We start from the raw sequence: 18,398 nt of genomic DNA on the forward strand, positions 1-18,398 counted from the left end.
CTCCTGCCATTTCTCCTGTAGTTGTCAGGCAGCAAACCCCATATCAACCATTCCTCGGCCTTTCTGAAGTCATGCTGGTTCTCAAGTAAATGTCCATCTTCAGGTGAAGGATCAACTTATTAAAGGGGACTATGTCAAGAATCTTACTAGCAGTGACTAAGAGAGGGAGGCACCCCCCTCCTCCCTCTTTGTGATTGTCATAGAACAGCCTTTTTCCTTTTCCTGTGTTTTGACTGTCTAGTGGGATTGCCGCCTGCTATGATAAGTAGGCCATGGCAAGTAGGCTAGGATTGGGTGAAGGAGACAATTTTTAGGGCCTACCCTTCTTTGTGCCAGAAGGTGAGTAGTCTTTTTAAAAAAAAGGCTGCTTGAACCACTTGGGGATCCAGTGAGAAGATGACTGGCCACCTGTGTGTAGGGTTGGGACTGCAGCTGCCCTGCTTTAGCGTTTGTCTATTGCCACAGTTCCTAGCAGGCATTCTATAAATTTTCTATAGATTTTAATTGTATTAGTATTATTATTAGTCTGGTGAAACCTATGAACCCCCTTCTTAGAATAATAGGTTTGTTAAATCCATAAATAACAGATACTAAATTTGAGTTAAAGGTTAGCAAAATAAAGATGTAATTTTTTTTTTCCCATCCAAATTTATAGACACATTGAATTAAGGAGTCTCTGGGTCCCAGGTTAAGAACCTCTGTAATTTGATGGATGAAATTGTCTTATAAAAATTGTATAGATGTTATCTTGAGAAGAAACTTTTTTCTCTACAATTCTGCACAACTTACTTTTAACTGCCTTTCTAGTCGGGATTCCGTGATTACCTACTATGTTAATAATGATCACTTTTCTTAGTTGAGAAATAGAGGAAGTAGTCAATAGGGAGTAGTTCTTTGCAGAAATACAATAAAGTTGATTTCAAAATATTTGATGATGACAATGCTGATACTCATAATTTTACTTGGCATTTTCCTAGTAAAATATTAGCAGTTGAATATTAAAGTTTTAATTAAGAAAAATTTATAATTTCTACAGTAAACTTTTTTAGATTTGCAGAATCCTTTAGAAAGCTCTCATACATACCTCCAGGACTTTTTTTCCTTATCCTGAAAAATTCCACCTTTGGCTTATAAATATTTTTTAAAAGAAGGTAAAGAAAATGTTTGATATTCATTTCGACAGTTTTTAAGTGCCTGCTTAATAATGGAGACACCATACTTGATGTGGTGGATGAAAAACCACAAAATAAGATCAGTTACTGCTTATGTTGTAATGAAATGATTAGTGTTTTACTGCTTAGACTTAGTTCTCAATACATTTTCTAAAAGCCATTTAGGAAAATGTTATGAAAAATTGTACTTTATCAGATCATTGCCTATTTTCTACTCAGCGAGTAAAAGAAGTGTGATGCCAAAACAGGGCATTTGGGACTCCAGGTGTGAATGTGTTTGAGAGGAAGAATCAAGCCTCATCTAATCATACTCAGAAATTGGAGAAAAACGAGACTTCGGACTGTTTCCTTTGATTCTTGTACAAAAGTTTCCACTTTATAAAAAATAAAAATATTTTAGGGTTAACATTGGGCCTAGTTATGTTCTCTGCAAGAGTAAACCTTTTTTTTTGTCATATATATATATATATATATATATATATATTTTATATGTAGAGAGGCAGCATGGGCTTCAGAATAACAAAATCTTTTTTGAGTTTCAGCTCTGCATCTTACTAGCTCTGTGAAGAGTTGATTTCCAAACATTTATTAAGTGCCTATTAATAACCTAGGCACTCTTCAGCCCTGGGGACCCAAAAAAGAAACAAAAGAGAGTCCCTGCCCCCAAGGAGCTTACAGTTGAATGGACAAACCACTCTGTTTTTCTGTTCCATGACCTGCTTCCATGACAAAGCTCTTAGATGGAAAGAGAAATAGCAAGGTCTTCATCAGCTAATTCATTGTATTACAAATTCTGCCTTGGATCCAGCGTTCAGAAGCAGAAAGTAAATTATTTGACTAGATTGAAAAAGTAGCAGAGAACACTTAGTATGCAGTGTTGGATAGTGCTGTCAGATTCCAAAGAAGATGGAATCCCTCCCTTCAGGCTTTGGAGGCGAACAGGTGACCTGGATTCTGTTCAGTGTCTGCTTCCTGAATCTTGCTGATGAGACTGGTGGGGCCCTACTTCTGACTTCTCCCTGGTTAGGCTCTTCTAACTTCGGCAGCATGGATGAAGGGAGGGACAGTTGGCATTGGCAAATAGGCTAAATCAAGAAATAAACATTAGAAAGGGTAGAAAAGGTATCTGTCTGGACAAGCCTGATATCTGGGGTCTGAAGATTAAAAAATAAAGCATCAGCTTTATTAGCTTGGTCTAATCATGTAATAGATAGAGATACAACTTATGAGCATTGGCATTTTCTTCCCTACTCATCCATTTCTTCCCATTACGTCCCTTTCTGATCATAAATTTCTTTTTTTTTTTTCCTGTATCTGCTTGATATACTGTGCAGGGTACTATATTCAAAGGTCATGTAAACCTTATTCTGCTTTAGTGGTAATTTCGGTGGTTTTCCTTTTTCTTGTTTTTTATAATATAGAAAAAATATAAGGGTTCCTCAGAGTTTAGCATCTATCTCCATTGGTGATAAAACTAAAACCATTTAAAATTCATTTAGTACATTTTTAATTTGTGGATCATCTTGGGTAAATAATCCATCACCAAGGGGGCCAAACCTGTTGGTGATGAGCTTCTGATTAATTAGCTAAAGTGTTCCTTATAACAACAGTCTATTGTTAGATCTGCAGGTTACCTCCATGCCATGAGAAAGCATTGGCATAGGATTTTGTTTTAAACATCATCGTAATAAACCACACTTTTTAACATATCTAACTTAATATTAATAACATAAGGGAGGGAATGAGCACACTATGTGCCAGGCAGCTATGCCAAGCTCGTTACAAATATTTCATTTTATAGAAGAGTAGACTGGGGTAGACTGAGGTTAGGTGATTATCACAGGGTCAAACACCTGTTGTGTCTGAGGTGGGATTTTAACTCATCTTTCTGATTCCAGGTCTGGTGTACCACCCACTACTCTAAAGAACAAACTGTATGTCATTGTGTATGTACATGTGTACGTGTACACAATAAGAAAATGACTGTTTGAATCTTTTTTCAATTTTATTTCCTTACAAAATGAAACCAAAAAAACCCCAAACATAATAACAAAATAAGTGGGGGGAAACCAACAAAAAATGCCACACCTGACAAAAGCAGTCTTCTCATGATCCTGCTCTACATCTTTGCCTTTTACTTCTTTGGGCTTAAGAGAAAATTACTTCCTAATGTTAGTCTCTGTTTTCTGTAGTACCAAATATGCCCCAGCAGCGGCAGGATCAGCACCCCCAGAACACCTTGATGCATCCTGCCTCAGCTGCAGGCCCGCCCATCGTGGCCACGCCGCCAGCCTACTCAGCACAATATGTGGCCTATAGCCCTCAGCAGTTTCCTAATCAGCCCCTTGTTCAGCATGTGCCACATTATCAATCTCAGGTGAGTCTGTCCCTCCTTAGCTGCTTTCGTTTTCTTTCTGTCTTTGCATTTTAGTCATAAACATCACTTGATAGGTTCTTGGTTCTCACCATACTGCTTTTATTTTGTGCAATTTGATAGAGACGATTTTCTTGTTTTCTACTATTCCTTTCCGCCGATAAAATGACCACTTAGACTGGAAAAGAACTTCAGTTCTCATTTGTAATTGTGTGTGTGTGTGTGTGTGTGAAGCTTGATGCTTTTAAATGCTTCATTTATTATATAGTACAGCTTCTGGAGAGTGTTTTTGTTAGACTTTCTCATCTTTATCATATAAAAAGTTAGTAAATTTTTTTCTTGCTTTTTTACTAGATTAGCAATGATCCATTTAGAAGACTTAGGAAGGAGTTTTTTTTTCATTTGTTTAATAGCACTGTGTAAATGTTTATTCCCTTCCCTATTAAGTGAAGTCTCCTTCTGAAATGATAGTTGTTTGTGAAAAGCTATGGAGTGAAGACTTTTGACATTTTTATATTGTTTTTTTTTTGTTTTGTTTCGTTTGAACACAGCATCCTCATGTCTATAGCCCTGTAATACAGGGTAATACTAGAATGATGGCACCGCCAGCCCATGCCCAGCCTGGTTTAGTGTCCTCTTCAGCAACTCAGTATGGTGCTCATGAGCAGACACATGCGATGTATGGTAGGAAATGTTTTCATATTCATGTCATTGTAAATTATATGAGATTTCTAATCTCTTTAAAGCTTTGAAAATGACTGTGATTTTTAACAATTATCTGTCACCTCAAAATATTAAAGATCAGTAAATTGTAGAAAAATGGATATAATTCACCTACCTGGTTTGTGTTATCACACTAGGCAAATCACCTAATTTCTTTGTATTTCATCTGTAAGGTGCAGATAATGATACTTCTCACTCCCATTTCCTTAGGATATATAATGTACTATATATGTTATTTTTTAAAGGGTGCTATATAAGCCAGTGTGTTGCCATTATCACCATCTTCATCCTTTGATTTTCTAATTAAGGCATGCTTCAAAGTGACTTACTATGAAATACTATTGAGATAATAGGAAAAAAGAGTCCCCAAATGTAGACCCACATATTATGCTGTATATCTCATTGAATTCTAATGGGACTTAAACATTTTTAAAGCCTGTGAAAAAGAGGGAAGGAAATGGAATAATGTGCTCATCACAATTTTGAAAAATGAATGATTTTAAAAATATTCAGCAAGAGAAGAATTATATAGCCTAAAAAATTAAAAATTCTCTGTAGAAAAATTTAAATGGCAGACGTTTTTGTAATTACAAAAACCTGGAAGCAACCTAAATGTCCAGCAGTATGGAAAAGATTAAATCAGATGTGATACATTAATGTAATTGGGATACTGTGATGTAAGTAAGATTGATGAGTAAAAGCAAAATACTGAAACAAGAAACAAAATACTAAAAAGACTTATATGAAATAACATAGTTAAATCAGAACCAGAAAAAAATTAGCTACAACCAAAAGAATGAACCTACAGAGTTCTGATGGAGAGGGTAACTAGAAAAGTTCGTGATATTTTTTACATTGAATCTAAATGACACAGACAGGAATGAAGGAAGTTTAGTTATGGGGATGTTCTTATAGAAAATTAATAACAATTTAATTTTTCAAAAAATTGCAGATGTCCCTGGTAGCTTTTGATACTATTGACATAATGTCAGGATACTGCATCAGAAGTGAATGGCATAAAAAAATTGGGGATTCTGTATATTTTTGAGACTGTCATTTTGTTAGGCATTATCTTGAAACATGCTATTAATAAGTTCAACCTAAACACTGACCTGCCAGGGTATATGTTAGAATAAACTATTGCAAAATGTAAAGTTTCTAATCTTATCAAGTGTATAATAGTATTTAAAAACAGCAATATTAGTCTACATTTTGTTTTGATAGGCCTTCTTTTAAGCCAATCCGGAAACTCTGTCCTTTTGAAATTAGTGCAAACTATTAAAAATAATATTAAAAGCAAAATTTCTGTTTGCCTCTGTATATTGTAATTGGTTTTGCCAAATATCCACAATTTTAGAGATAATTCCATAGTATTGAAGTACTAAATTTGTATATATTTCATCGATATATTAGCTCTTCTTTGAAAGTGGGCAGCCCTGTTATAGTTAAATATAGTCACTCTCATGTAAGAATATCCTTAATTACAGATTTAAAAAAAAATCAGTCATTCAGAGGCCTCTTTTCTGAGGGCTCCTCTCTTCCGAGAGTTCCTCCCTGTGCCAGTAAAGAGGCCCCCCTCCCGCTTCCCCCCTCCATCCCCAGGACCTCAGTAACACACCTTCTGGAGTCATTGTGGCCGGGAGCACAGTGACTTAGGGCTGAGTCTCTGGTGGTGAGCCTCCTTTAGGACAGTTGACCTTGGCCTTGGATAAGACGCTGGCTCTGCTTGGACCCTAGACCATTGTGACACCTTCAGAGCTTGTGCCCTTGGAACCCAGGATCTTAGTGGTGCTTGAGCAGTACCATGTGCATTAGGGAAGGAGACTTATGTTAGACGAATGATGACAATGACTCACTTTTTTGTGTTCTTGTTTGACTTAGTCTAACAGAGCAGAGTCATTGGTCACCTTCCAATGACCTGTTCAAGGGTCATTTGAACTGTGAGGTTTATGGAGCCTCAGGCAGCTTCTTGTTCTGTGTGAGGGATCTGACCTTCTTTTCATTGTCAATAGAAGAATACAAGAAGCTTAGATGTAGACAGCTTTCCAGGGGCTTCTCTGACAGGACTTTAATGAAAGAATCTGAAGGAGAAAGCAGTTTACTGAGTCATCTTCCACTTTAACCCTTTACAAATCCTATTTCTCACCCATGTGAGAATCAAAGCAGATGAATGTTGCTCAGGCTCTATGATAGTTATTATTGGGGGTGGGGGTAGTTGGAGTTAAGTGACTTGCCCAGGGTCACACAGCTAGTAAGTTCTTAGGCTGAATTTGAACTCTGGACCTCCTTACTCCAGGGCTGGCGCAGGCTCTATAATTCTTAATTGAATCCATTTCTAAATCAAATTGTCTTTGAGATCTCATGGCATAAAACTTAACTCAATTCTGCTTTCTGGTTTTTATTCTCAGTGCTAAGGCATTTAAGTCAAAGCATACATGTAGACTCTATTCTAAAAGCAGGGCTTCCTGATGTAGTTTGTGTTCTCCATTTTGTTTCCTTGCATGTTGAGTGAACTCTGGATGGCACCAGGAGTGAAGGTTTTCTATACTGTCTGCTTTGGTTTCCATTCTAATCCTGATCAAAATCAGTCTTCAGGATTTGTTTTGAAGTGGGTTGTATACATTTGTATCACTAGATTTGTCATTTATAAGCAGTCTTTTACTGCCATACTTTTAGTAGATGGCGCACCATCATCTTTGGGATGATTGTGCTATAATCATTGAGCAGGAGATTGCAGATGCCATGTTTTCTTGGCAGTATCTGTTATAAGTAATTAGACTATTTTCAGCTGCTTCTCATGTTATCACTTTGACTTTCTCATTGACTTTCCAATTTTCCAACAGTATATCATGTACCTGATTGAGGTCTGATTTTGAATTTTTACAGAGCTTAATTTTTCCAGAATTTTGAACCCCCTTTGCTTTTAAAAGATCACCATTTATTTCCATTGAAGCTTACTTATTTTCAGTCACTATTAATACTGTGTAGGTGAAAATTATAGGCACTGTTGCCCAAATGTTTTTTAATTTTCAACATGTATTTTCTCGATATCAGTTTGGTTGATAAGCCCATAAGCTTTCAGGCAACTGACTTAGTAAATGTTTTATTTTAAATGATAGAGAGACATAGACTCATAAAGTACTTCCAATTCTGCAATTTGTTTTCTCTGCCATATCTTAAAAAATATCATTAGTGTAACTGACTTGACCTGTCACACCTCTCTTTAAATAGCATTATCAAACTGCTGCATTTTTGTCAGTGGTACTTTGAAGGACTCTTAGTCATAACTTATGATTTCATTATTCTTACTCGGAAAAGTAAAATGGGCAGAGGTAGTTGTAATGTAATACCAAGCAAAGGCAACTTCCCAGGTTCAAAATACCAGCATAGGTGCTCTCTATTTTATTCAGTAACAAACCCAGAACAGAGAAGATCAAAACATGACATCATTCAAAATACAGCATTTACTAAGTGTGATTAAATCATCTCCAAGGCCTACCCCACCCCAGGACTTTCCAATCATTCAATCAATTACAAAGTCTCTGTTCCAAATACTTCTCCACCCCTAGGCTATACCTTAATTAAGTCCACCACAAAGCCCCTCTTCTCAAATGCAGATTAGTTTCCAAACATAAGTAAAATACATTCATTTGCTCAACCATAGAACACAAAAAGGTCAAAAGTTCCCCACCCCTGGATCACAATTGAATCTACCCCAGAGTTACATCAAGTTTAAACACAGCACTTAATACCCAAATGGAGGTCTTTTCTTCATCTTGACACGAGGCAAGTTCTCTGCAATCTTAGTTCCTGGAGAGACAAGGCTTAGCAAGGCCATAAGATACATTGCCAGTCCCTTCATGAATTTATCCTCTGTCTGTAGAACAGTCCTAGAACCCCTGAACACATTAGCAAAGCCCTCTCCCAGGATTTCTGTAAACATACAACAAGAAAATCCTTCTTCAGGGCTTCTGAACCAACAGAAAGGCTCCCAGACCCCTGCAACAACAGCACTGTCCTTCACCAGTGGACAGTATTCATTCTGTCTGCCGGACAGTCTCCAGACCCCTGCAACAACAGTACTGTCCCTCACCAGTGGACAGTATTCACTCTCAGTACTGTCCCTCACCAGTGGACAGTATTCACTCTCTGTCTGCAGGACAGTCTCAGGCCTTCTTAACCAAATGCCAGGTTCCAGGACTTCTTCAACAGGACAGTCTTTCACCAGTGGACAAATCTGGCAAAATAACATCAAAACAGACAGACAAAGTACCAGCAAAACAGCTATGTCTCCTCAGTCCTTGGCAGCTCAGGGGGCAGGTCTCAAAAGTCCAGGGCAATTCAAAGCGGCCACCAGCAATCTCTTGGTCTCTCCCTCTCCACGAGGTGCTGCTTCCAAAAAGAACTTCCGCCTCTCTCTTGTCTCTCCAAATCTACATCACCAGCTCCTCCCACTTCAGGACTTTCTTTTCACATCAACAAGCCCATCCCACAGGTGGGATTAACAAACTCTGGGTTTTAATACAATCAATTTGAAAACCAAGCCAATACAGGGGAATCTTTAATTGCCATTACTATCACAGTAGTCAGTCTTCTTCATTGTCTCCAGGCATGGGATTCAGTATTGTTACTTATCCATTGCTGTTGTGAATAAGAGATAAAGTGCATGTATGTAAAAGCTAGAATTCTTCAAAGGTTTTTCAAAATCACTTTCTTGCAACTTAAATCCATTTCATCAGCCTTTCAAGTGGTTAAAATGCTTAGTTTAAAATGTTCAGTGGTGGTGTCTTAACATTTTTGATGGTATTTTTGCATGTTAAAAAGGCATGTTAATTTCCTACTTCCTCTCTCAACCTCTGCCTCCCTTTGTTTCCCAGTAGCATAGTGTTAACTATGGCCTTTTAAAAAAAATTAAATGTATTTCCTTACTGTTGACTTTTGATTTTGTCCATTATGACAGTATAGTGTTAGTAGTAGTTGTAGTAGTCGTAGTTGTTGTAGTCATAATGGTCGCAGTCTTCGTAGTAGTAGTAATAGTGGTAGTGTGAGTATTTTGAGAGCAGCATTCTGTACGCCATGAAGTCCCACTTGGATTTGGGTAAATAGAAGAAGTATTCTTCTATTTACATAGATTTGTGAGAGGTGGAATAAACTTGGTATTAAGATTTTTTCCCCCCTCTATAATCACAGGAAACAATCATGTGTCCAATACTTTTTAGTAATTTGAAAATATTAGGCTTAGTTCTGTTTGGAGTAAGGATTTGGAGATTCTGTATTCTTGTTATTAGGCTTTTCCTTTGGGTTTCCACAATCCAAAGTGAAATCTAGGCATTGACTGTTTTTTTCACAATTATATGCCACATATTTCATTGGTCATGTGCTATTTTCATGGAATCCTCTACTATTTATTAAAGTATTAAGTTCTTGGAGGCCTAAGTATGAAGAAATGTGTTTGCATATTAGTTATTTTAAATTAACATAAAGCCCTTTGGAGCAAGGCATAATTACATAACTCATCTTTCCTTTACACAGCTATATTATATTTAAAATGTAACATGTTAACACGATAGTCTAAAGAATTTTAAATGCTATTGAATGTTTAGTTAATTAAGATTTCTAATGTATATAGAATGCTCATCTGAATACTTAGTGTTACTTTTTTGTCCTTCATTTTTTCATTACTCACATTTACCTTAAGTGGTTCATTAACACTACTGTGTTAAGCACCTCCCATGGGCCAAGCACTGTCTTAGGTGCTGGGGATAAAATTATAAAGACTAGAACTACTTTACCCCTTCTGAGGAGTGATCCCTCTCCCTTTGGTTGTCTAATCCAGCTTGTCTGTTCTTCTGTTTCACAAAAATGATCATAGTGAAATACATTGTTCTATATTTAGCCACTGGGAAATATGAATTCTTGTACATTTTTGTATTATTGATGATGATAGCAGTTATTATTAAGTGTCGGTTGAATGATACCTATAAACTTCCTTTCATAAAGTTATAGTTTCTATAAAATCTGAATGTTTGTTATAGATGTCATTTGAGTTAACTTATGTGAATTCTTAGGTAAATGATCTTATTTTGGTTGAAGATTTGCATCAAAGTTGTTAAGTGATCTTTTGTTATATATTAATTTTATTCCTTTCAATTAGCAAGGCAACATGTGGACCTGGACCACCCCAATACAGAAGAAAAGTGACTGTTGGGGCAGTACCATATACTTTTAGTTAATTTAGTGATAATATTTTAAAGTGCTGAATGTCAGTAATAAAATAAAGAAAATTCTGCATGAAAGCAATCTTGAAGAAAGTGATTGAATGTCATCCTTTCCAGAACATTAGGAAAGTGCACACCGAAAAAGGCTAATTTACCTTTCTATTTTCCAAATTCAGCATGTCCCAAATTACCATACAACAAGGAGACAGGCCCTTCTTTCTACTTTGCCAGTGAGTTGGGTTTTTTATATTAATTTTGATTGTACAGGAAAACACATTTTAAAGATTATATGTTGGAGGAGTAGACTTGTTGAATAATCTTGTACCAGACAAAGGCATTCATTAACATTCTTAAAGGAAAGGCTAAAAAAAAAAAGTCATCATACCCAGTTTATAAAAGCTGGAGTTAATTGGAAAAATTATTTAAGACACTAATTTATGTATACCAAGCAAAGTTTTCACAGTGATCAGGAGTGTTAAGTAGTTTCTTGTTCCAGAATTTCAATTGCAGTGACAAAATATAAAACGGTTCTTTTATCTTGTATCAGACTAAGCTAATCATGTCCTTTAAAAGGAGCTATTATTTGGGGACCTTAGGATTCAACCTGGAATTTTTGTTTGTTTAAATTTTCTTTTGAAGTCTCCTGGTTACAAAAGATTATATAACTTTTGAAGTTTTTAAGTGAACAACTTTCTCAAAGCAGAATACCTTTACAGCTTTCTTTCACTAAGATAGGCTATATTTTATATAAATGAATGGTAACAAATTGATGGTTTTAAATATACAGGTGGAGGAAAGAACAAATACCTCACGAGCCAGCTTGGAATGAAGTGGGATGGTCTTTCCTAGAAGCTTCTTTGTGTCATAAAGAGGACACAGAGCCTCCAAACCCCCAAATGTATAATTTTCCAATTGAAAAGCCAAATATTTGTATCTGACAAAGTGATGTATTTGGACTTTCAAAAACCTGTTCAGTGATGCTTCATCTGCATCCCTAGAGCAACTTTCTGTTACTCTTTAAAAACACATTAGAATAATACTTGGATAGGAAAGAATAGAAAGGAAATTACTTAGAGATATTTGTATATTATTTTATTAACACTTTCTTATTTTGTGTGAAATGTCAAATAGATATTTTTCTTTGTAGTTGGAACCTTTGAAATGACAAATAAAAGTACTCTACAAACCTATCGAATATCATACTCTTTTTTAACAGATTTTTTTATTTAGAGTGTATATTTTCCTAAAGTATAATATGACTTGGTATCCAAAAATTAAGTTGCTAAAATAGAACTTAGTATGTGCATATTTTGATTTGGTATATGGACATTTTAACAAGTTTAATCCTTTAATAGATACTCTTTAAAATGGAGTCTTGCTGTATGTATATACTCTTAAAGGGAAACTGTATATATGTATGTTTACAGTATGTGAAAGACATTGTCAGTTCTTTATTACTTAAATTGAGGTCTCCATGGTAGTTATCCTCACCATCTTACTGTCTCTGGCAGTAGTCTTGGATGAAGTTTCCTGGTAAGTAGCAGAAAGGTTATAGTCTTTAATCACCAACACCTAAAGTATAATTGTTTGAATCAGCAGAATTTCCCCCTCTATGAAAAGGAGCGACTGACTTAGGTGCTAATAGTTGAGTTGCTAATTCAAATGTCCTCTATTCATTTTTTTTTCTCTTAATGTCAAGCCATTTTATTATGGTTTGTTCTAGTTACCTTTCATTCACTTTCTAAATGGTTTCCTACATCTTTTCTCTTCTCCTTTTTCTTCAGCATTAATTAGAAACATTTGGGTTTTGTTTTTCAAATCTGTTCTGTATTGGGAGATCTCTCCCAGCTTGTGCATCCAAGGTCAAGATGGCAAAACTAAACAAAACACAGTCTTAATTATGAAACTTAATTGAATGAGGTCATGATGGTGACTTCTTTTTTTATTTGTAAGCAGTTTTTTTTTTACTTGTCTTGCAGTAAATTGAATGGTTTACTCTAGAGGGCTCTTGGTATTTATATTTAAGAATGTCCCTCCTCTCCCTCACTTGGGTGGTGGTTCTCTGACCTAGCCCTGAGCTTTTCTTCTTCTCTAACTAACTACCATATGAGGTAGTGCTGCTTTGCATGGCCATAGAAGTAAAACATTAGAATTGGAAAGGACCTTCAGTCTCTGTCCTTCCCGGAAGCTGCTATAGAATTCCCATTCAAAGCTAACTGAATATTTGATAAAATAAGCTATGAATGATGTTTAATTGCTGAAGAACTAGTCAGAATACCAAAGGCATTTATAATTTTTCATTGATTAGCTAAAGTAAAGGAATTTAGATTTGACTAATAATTACTTCAGAATCTGCTCCACCTCTTCCTCTACCTACCATTGTCTCTTTCTCTTCTTCTCTCTTCTTTATGCCTCTTTTCCTTACGTGTGTCTCATGCTTACTCCTAGTATCATTTACTAACCTTTCCACTTTCCTTTCTTTCTCCCATTTCTATCTCTTCATTAATTGGTCTTAATTTAGAACTGAAATATATTTTTATTAGGATGTTTGTCAAGTATAGCCTCATATTCCATTTTTCTAATTTAAAAGGTAATGGAATTTTAAGTTATTTTACTTTTTAAAAGGAAAATTCCCTTCCCTAATCCCTCAAGTTGGCTTTTAAGTTATGTGGCATTCCCTCCTTCTCTCCCCTTCCCCCCCTTCCCCAATCCTCAGCCCCAGTGGTAGTTCATACAAATACATAATATTCTAGAATGTACTGAAACCTTACTTTCAAATTCTAGAAAACAATGTTCTTTACTCTCTACTCAGTAGAAATCATCTTTTTTGTATTTGTTATAGAATCATAGATGTTCCTAAGGCCTGACCCTTTGTAGGGAACAAATGATCCAAATTTTCAGTTATTACTGAGAGGAACAATTTGATCTTGACACATCTTTTTCTTTTAGCTAGAGAAAAGGGAAAGAAAGAAAATGCCCTTAACCAGAGAGTAGGTCTTTTTTCTTGCAATATTAATTCCTCTTTAAAACCTTTAAAGTTTCCTTCCTGGTGTCTGGCATTTTTTTTTTTTTACTTATAGATGAGTAACTTTTCACTTTGTTTAAATGATCAGCTTGAGAGAAAGTATTTTAAACTAGAACTTTTAGAAATATTATTTGCAGTTAATTTTAAAATATGCCCTTGTTTTGTTTTTATCCCCTATGTCTTGGTTCCTTTAAACTATTTTTCTAAAGTTTTGGTAGGGAAAATTTATTTGTTTATGTCTTTGTGAGTGAATTTTTTAATCTACAAAAAAGTAACAGGCGAATATGTAGAATAAGAGCATTTTGAAAATGCTTGTGTGAGCCTGCATTGTGTCCATTACATGGTGAAGATTGGGGCACAGCTTAACCCTTCCAGAAGTACTTCTTATAGAACATAGTACTGACTCTGATATTTTGATTTCTAGACCTATAAGAGTAAGGTGGTATTTCAAAGAACATCGGCTCTCCATGATAAAAGATCTTTAAGTTGAATTCTTTGAGTAATGATTTTAGACATTTTTAACCTGCATTTATGAATTTTATTCTTACTCATTAACTTGCTTAATTTGACACATTTGCAACTTAAATAATTAGTAGATTAGATCCAGGATTTCTGTTAATGGAGGTAGAGAAACTTTTTTTTATCAGTGCTCAAGTAACAAAAGTAGAAAAAGTGCCAACATGGTTTTAAAATATTACACTTCATTATGTGTATAGTAAAAAAAACCTTTTTTGGTCTTTGTATGCTGTGTTGTTGGTTAGAAGCTAATTACAAACAACAGGTTTAAAGAACTTAATTCCAGGCCTTTTGAGTAAAGTCAATAAACCAGAAAACTTAAGAGGTTTTATTGCCCAAGAGCCTCACAAGAACTTACAAATTGGGTTTTGAGTGATTTGTGATGCTTAGCTAGAGTGTATATTACTGCAAAGTAATGCTGTGTGTGTAGTTTCCCTGTGACAGGACTTCGGTCCTGCTACAAATGAGGCATTTAAGAAGTTTCTTTTAAAGAGACACAGAAAAGTCACCATTGGTCATTGGTTTGAAATTGTTAAGAGAAACTGTGAATGACTAAGGATTGACTTTGTGAAGTTTATCAAAAGTCAAATTTAGTTGCTTCAAAATAGGACCTGCCATTCTAATAATATTTGTATATAAGTTTTAGTAAGGACAGGTAAGTCAAATTAATAACTCAAGATCTTTCATGTCAAGTGTTTCCCCCCTACAGCAGTGGAAAATAATAGGTCCTTAAGAGTAAAAATTGCTGCTTAGACCAATAGCTGTGGAAAACCTGTGGAAAACGGAGAGTAAACTTGTTGAGTGTGTGTGGATGGTGGTTTTTAGCTAAGCCAGTGAGTTGGTTGAGACTGAGAATGCTTTCATAGAGCTGTGGAACTTGAGGATTTCTGTGTTTTCCCCCCTTGGTTCTAGGCATGCTAACACAGCTCATCTCTTTCCTTAAAAGCGCAGGCAGTAAGAGGACACACACTTGGAGTGTAGAGGGGTACAATGGGAAGAGCATTGGAGTCAGAAGGCCTGTTCAGACCCTGCCCTCAGTCTCCTTACCTTTGTGGCCTTCAGCCAGGCCTTGTGGGGGCTGAATGTCCTCGGTGGCCTCTGAGCTTCCTTCCCGCCTTATCATCCTTAGGACGTTCCCGTGTGTCTTGTGTTTTACAGTCACAATGGACAAAACCACATTCCTTTTGTTTTAACGAATTAAAAAAATTGAAAAGCAAACTTAGAAAGGAATTCAGGTTCCTTAATGCAGACTGTGATTCTGGCAGTGGATGCACAGGTGATCCTGACATAACACAGGAGAGGCTCTTTGGTGTCTTCTGTGCTGTAGGGAAAACATGGCCAGGTTTCATGGCCCTTGGTGTTCGAAGGCCCTGTATTGTGTATCATGACAGTGCTGAACTCTTGTTTCATATACCTAACCTGCATGATGCTCATTGTTAACTCCTCAGTTAACTAGGCAAGTTAAACTTGGGAATAGCAAATTGAGAGCAAAAGGGGAGGCTTTTTTGTAGCCCACAGTATTGTGTGTTGAGAGACCAGAGGAACTGTTTTGAGGTCATTGTGAAAACAAGCTCAGCTTTTGAGAAATTCTGGGATTAGTGAGTAAGTGCAGATGCTTGCATAGGTGAACATTTTGTTATCTATCCTTATTGTAGTCTCAGTCTGATTTATATTGGTTTCAAATATGCTGCCTTTGGAAACGTAGGGGAATAGAAGAAACTTTTTTTTTTTTGGCCTTTTGGAGGCAAAGGTTGCAGACGGCTAGGTGGCACAGTGAGTAAAGTGCCGACCCCAGAGTCAGGAGGACCTGAGTTCGGATCCAGCCTCAGGCATTTAACACAAAAAAACTAGCCGTGTAACCTGGGGCAAGTTACTTAACCCCAATTGCCCTCCAAAAAAACTTTTCTTAATAATAACCAAAATACAGCTTACCCTGGCACTCATCAAGATGTGGTTTTGTTCCTGTCTCTAACAAATTGAGTTTTAAATTTAAGTTAGCTCTTCTGATTTCCTTGGCTAAATCCCCACCTTGAGGAATGGATACTTTTGAATGGTGGATTAAGTTTTTCTTTACAGTTCAGAAAATTTTATTATCTCCATATGACAAAATGATGGTGGCTTCTTTACAGGACGGCAAAAATGTTGTTTTCTTTGTTTTTATCAGCAGAAAGAGATTTTCTTCATTTGACTGTAGGAAAAACCTAAAGCTAGATCTTCATTGTTAATTCAGAATATTGTGCTTGCCTTTTATAGAGCCCTAATTGTTCAGGGTATACCTGCGTGGGCATTTTGTATAAACACCCTAGATAGAGCATATGTGCACATCGACTACTGTAATGTCAACACCAGGACAGTAGCATGGTGAGGTTAGCCAAATGAAGGCCTAGCAATGTGTTTATATGATCATGCTTGAATTGAAACTGTTGTATGATGGAGATAAACATGCACAATTCTGTGTGTAGTTTGCCTACACTTTTAAGTTTTCTTTTCTAGTGTTTATTTTGTTAAATTCAAATGAATTAGATTTCAGAATGTGTTAGACTGATCATCAAAATCTATATTAGTGAGATGTTAGTAATTCTTGTTAGCAGTTTGCATAAGAGGGTGCATAGTTTTATAGATGCCAGTTGTGTAAGCGAGTTCCTCTTGAGAAAATGGAGATTAGTAATGGCAGAAGCTAGATCTTTTTGGATCTTCAGATAGATAGTTAACGAGAGTCATAAAGCGGTAGTTAATGTTAGTGACTACATAAAGCAATGGCTGTAGTCTTCCTTTTCTTCTTTTGCTTTAGTTTCTACTGGTTCCCTTGCTCAGCAGTATGCCCATCCGAATGCTGCCCTGCACCCACATACTCCACATCCTCAGCCTTCTGCCACCCCCACTGGACAGCAGCAGAGCCAGCATTCGGGAAGCCACACTGCTCCCAGCCCTGTGCAGGTAAGAAGAATCGTTCAGCGTGACGCCTGCCAGAGCTTACAGCAGACTGGTCTGAGCACATGGATAGCATAGTGGCTTTCCATTGTTATGGGAGCCAGTATTGAAAATGGTGTAAAAAGATGTTGTCATTACTGTCTTCCTAAAGATTCATGATTTCCTTATGATTTTTTGGTGGTTTATATGATGTGAATTTTTATATGACTGTTTATAATAAAACAATTTCCCCTAAAATAGACATTTAATCTTTAAAATTAATTTATGACTCAAAAATGAATTTTTTCCATCTCCAGTGTGAATAATCTGAGATCATTAATAATGATATTTAAGACAGAGCTCCGTATCATAGAAAAGCCTACATTTTCCATTCTGTATTTCAATAGTCTGTAAGTAGACATTGCTTTGTTCTCAAAACTTCAGTTATGGGAGACTCTACTGGGAGGTTAGTTTCTTATTAAAGATTCAAATGAAGATTTGGGGGTCTGCAGAGATGAAATTTTTCATAGAAAAAATCGTCATGAACAAGAGTTTCATGGGGTTGGTTGTCATGGATTGGATTGCAGTAGGCATCATTGGAGGGGATCTCCAAGTAGATAAGACCTCACCTCCATTCAAGTGTTGAAAATGCACAGAAAACTCTAGGAAAGGGAAAGGAGCAAAAAGGGCTCCTGTCTCTCTCAGGCTTTGTACTAGATAAAGGCCTTGGTGTCGTGTTGCTCTAGTGCTCCTGCTTGGTCTTCACTGTCTCGGAACCTTGAGTCTAAGGAAGTTGGATCTTCTTCTTGGGGCCAGTCTGTGATCTACACAGCTGTTAGTTACTAGGCAATAAAAATTCTCTTTGCAAACTGAGACAGTTCCCCTGCACACCCACGAGCATCCCTACACTCTGACATCTGCCAGTACAGAAGAGAGAAGAGGTTTGTGTTTGCCTGAGACAGCAGCAGTTTTGGGTTGTGCCCTTCTGTTTTTCAGAAAAATGAAGTGGCTGATCCCTTTCCTGGCTCAGCCCTTCAGCTTCTTTGGGTGCATCCTCCTCTTCTTAGGATGTTATTGCTAACCCCGGGGTCTCTCTGTGTGAAGGGGGAAAGCATGCTAGTCACTAATTCTTCCTTCCTCTTGTTTTGTAGCACCATCAGCACCAAGCTGCGCAGGCCCTTCATCTGGCAAACCCCCAGCAGCAGCCGGCCATTTACCATGCTGGTCTGGCACCGACCCCGCCTTCCATGACACCGGGCTCAAACACACAGTCTCCACAAAATAGTTTCCCAGCAGCACAACAAACAGTCTTTACGATTCACCCCTCTCATGTTCAGCCTGCATATACCAACCCACCCCACATGGCCCACGTACCTCAGGTAAACCAACTTTAACCAACTTTCTGAAGACCAAGTAGAATGTCAAGATTCTCAGATTATCAGCAAGCAACCAGACATTCT

General features: G+C 36.8%; 1 protein-coding gene across 4 annotated transcripts in view; it reads left to right on the top strand.

Annotated features, from left to right (window-relative positions):
- The window catches only part of ATXN2 (ataxin 2), a 123,645-nt gene that overhangs the window by 101,651 nt on the left and 3,596 nt on the right, over window positions 1-18,398 (top strand). For 3 of the 4 annotated variants that reach the window (XM_069081474.1, XM_069081475.1, XM_069081473.1), the window contains 5 exons: window positions 3,365-3,549; window positions 4,098-4,230; window positions 10,664-10,717; window positions 16,820-16,965; window positions 18,090-18,317. In XM_069081474.1, coding sequence (XP_068937575.1) covers window positions 3,365-3,549; window positions 4,098-4,230; window positions 10,664-10,717; window positions 16,820-16,965; window positions 18,090-18,317 — 746 coding nt within the window. The remainder of the gene's footprint in view (window positions 1-3,364; window positions 3,550-4,097; window positions 4,231-10,663; window positions 10,718-16,819; window positions 16,966-18,089; window positions 18,318-18,398) is intronic. The other variant, XM_069081472.1, reaches the window with a different exon arrangement.

Source organism: Petaurus breviceps, unplaced genomic scaffold, assembly GCF_028583685.1.
Source record: "Petaurus breviceps papuanus isolate PSGF00001 unplaced genomic scaffold, PetGlider_PUasm1.0 99, whole genome shotgun sequence".
Taxonomy (NCBI): Eukaryota; Metazoa; Chordata; class Mammalia; order Diprotodontia; family Petauridae; genus Petaurus; species Petaurus breviceps.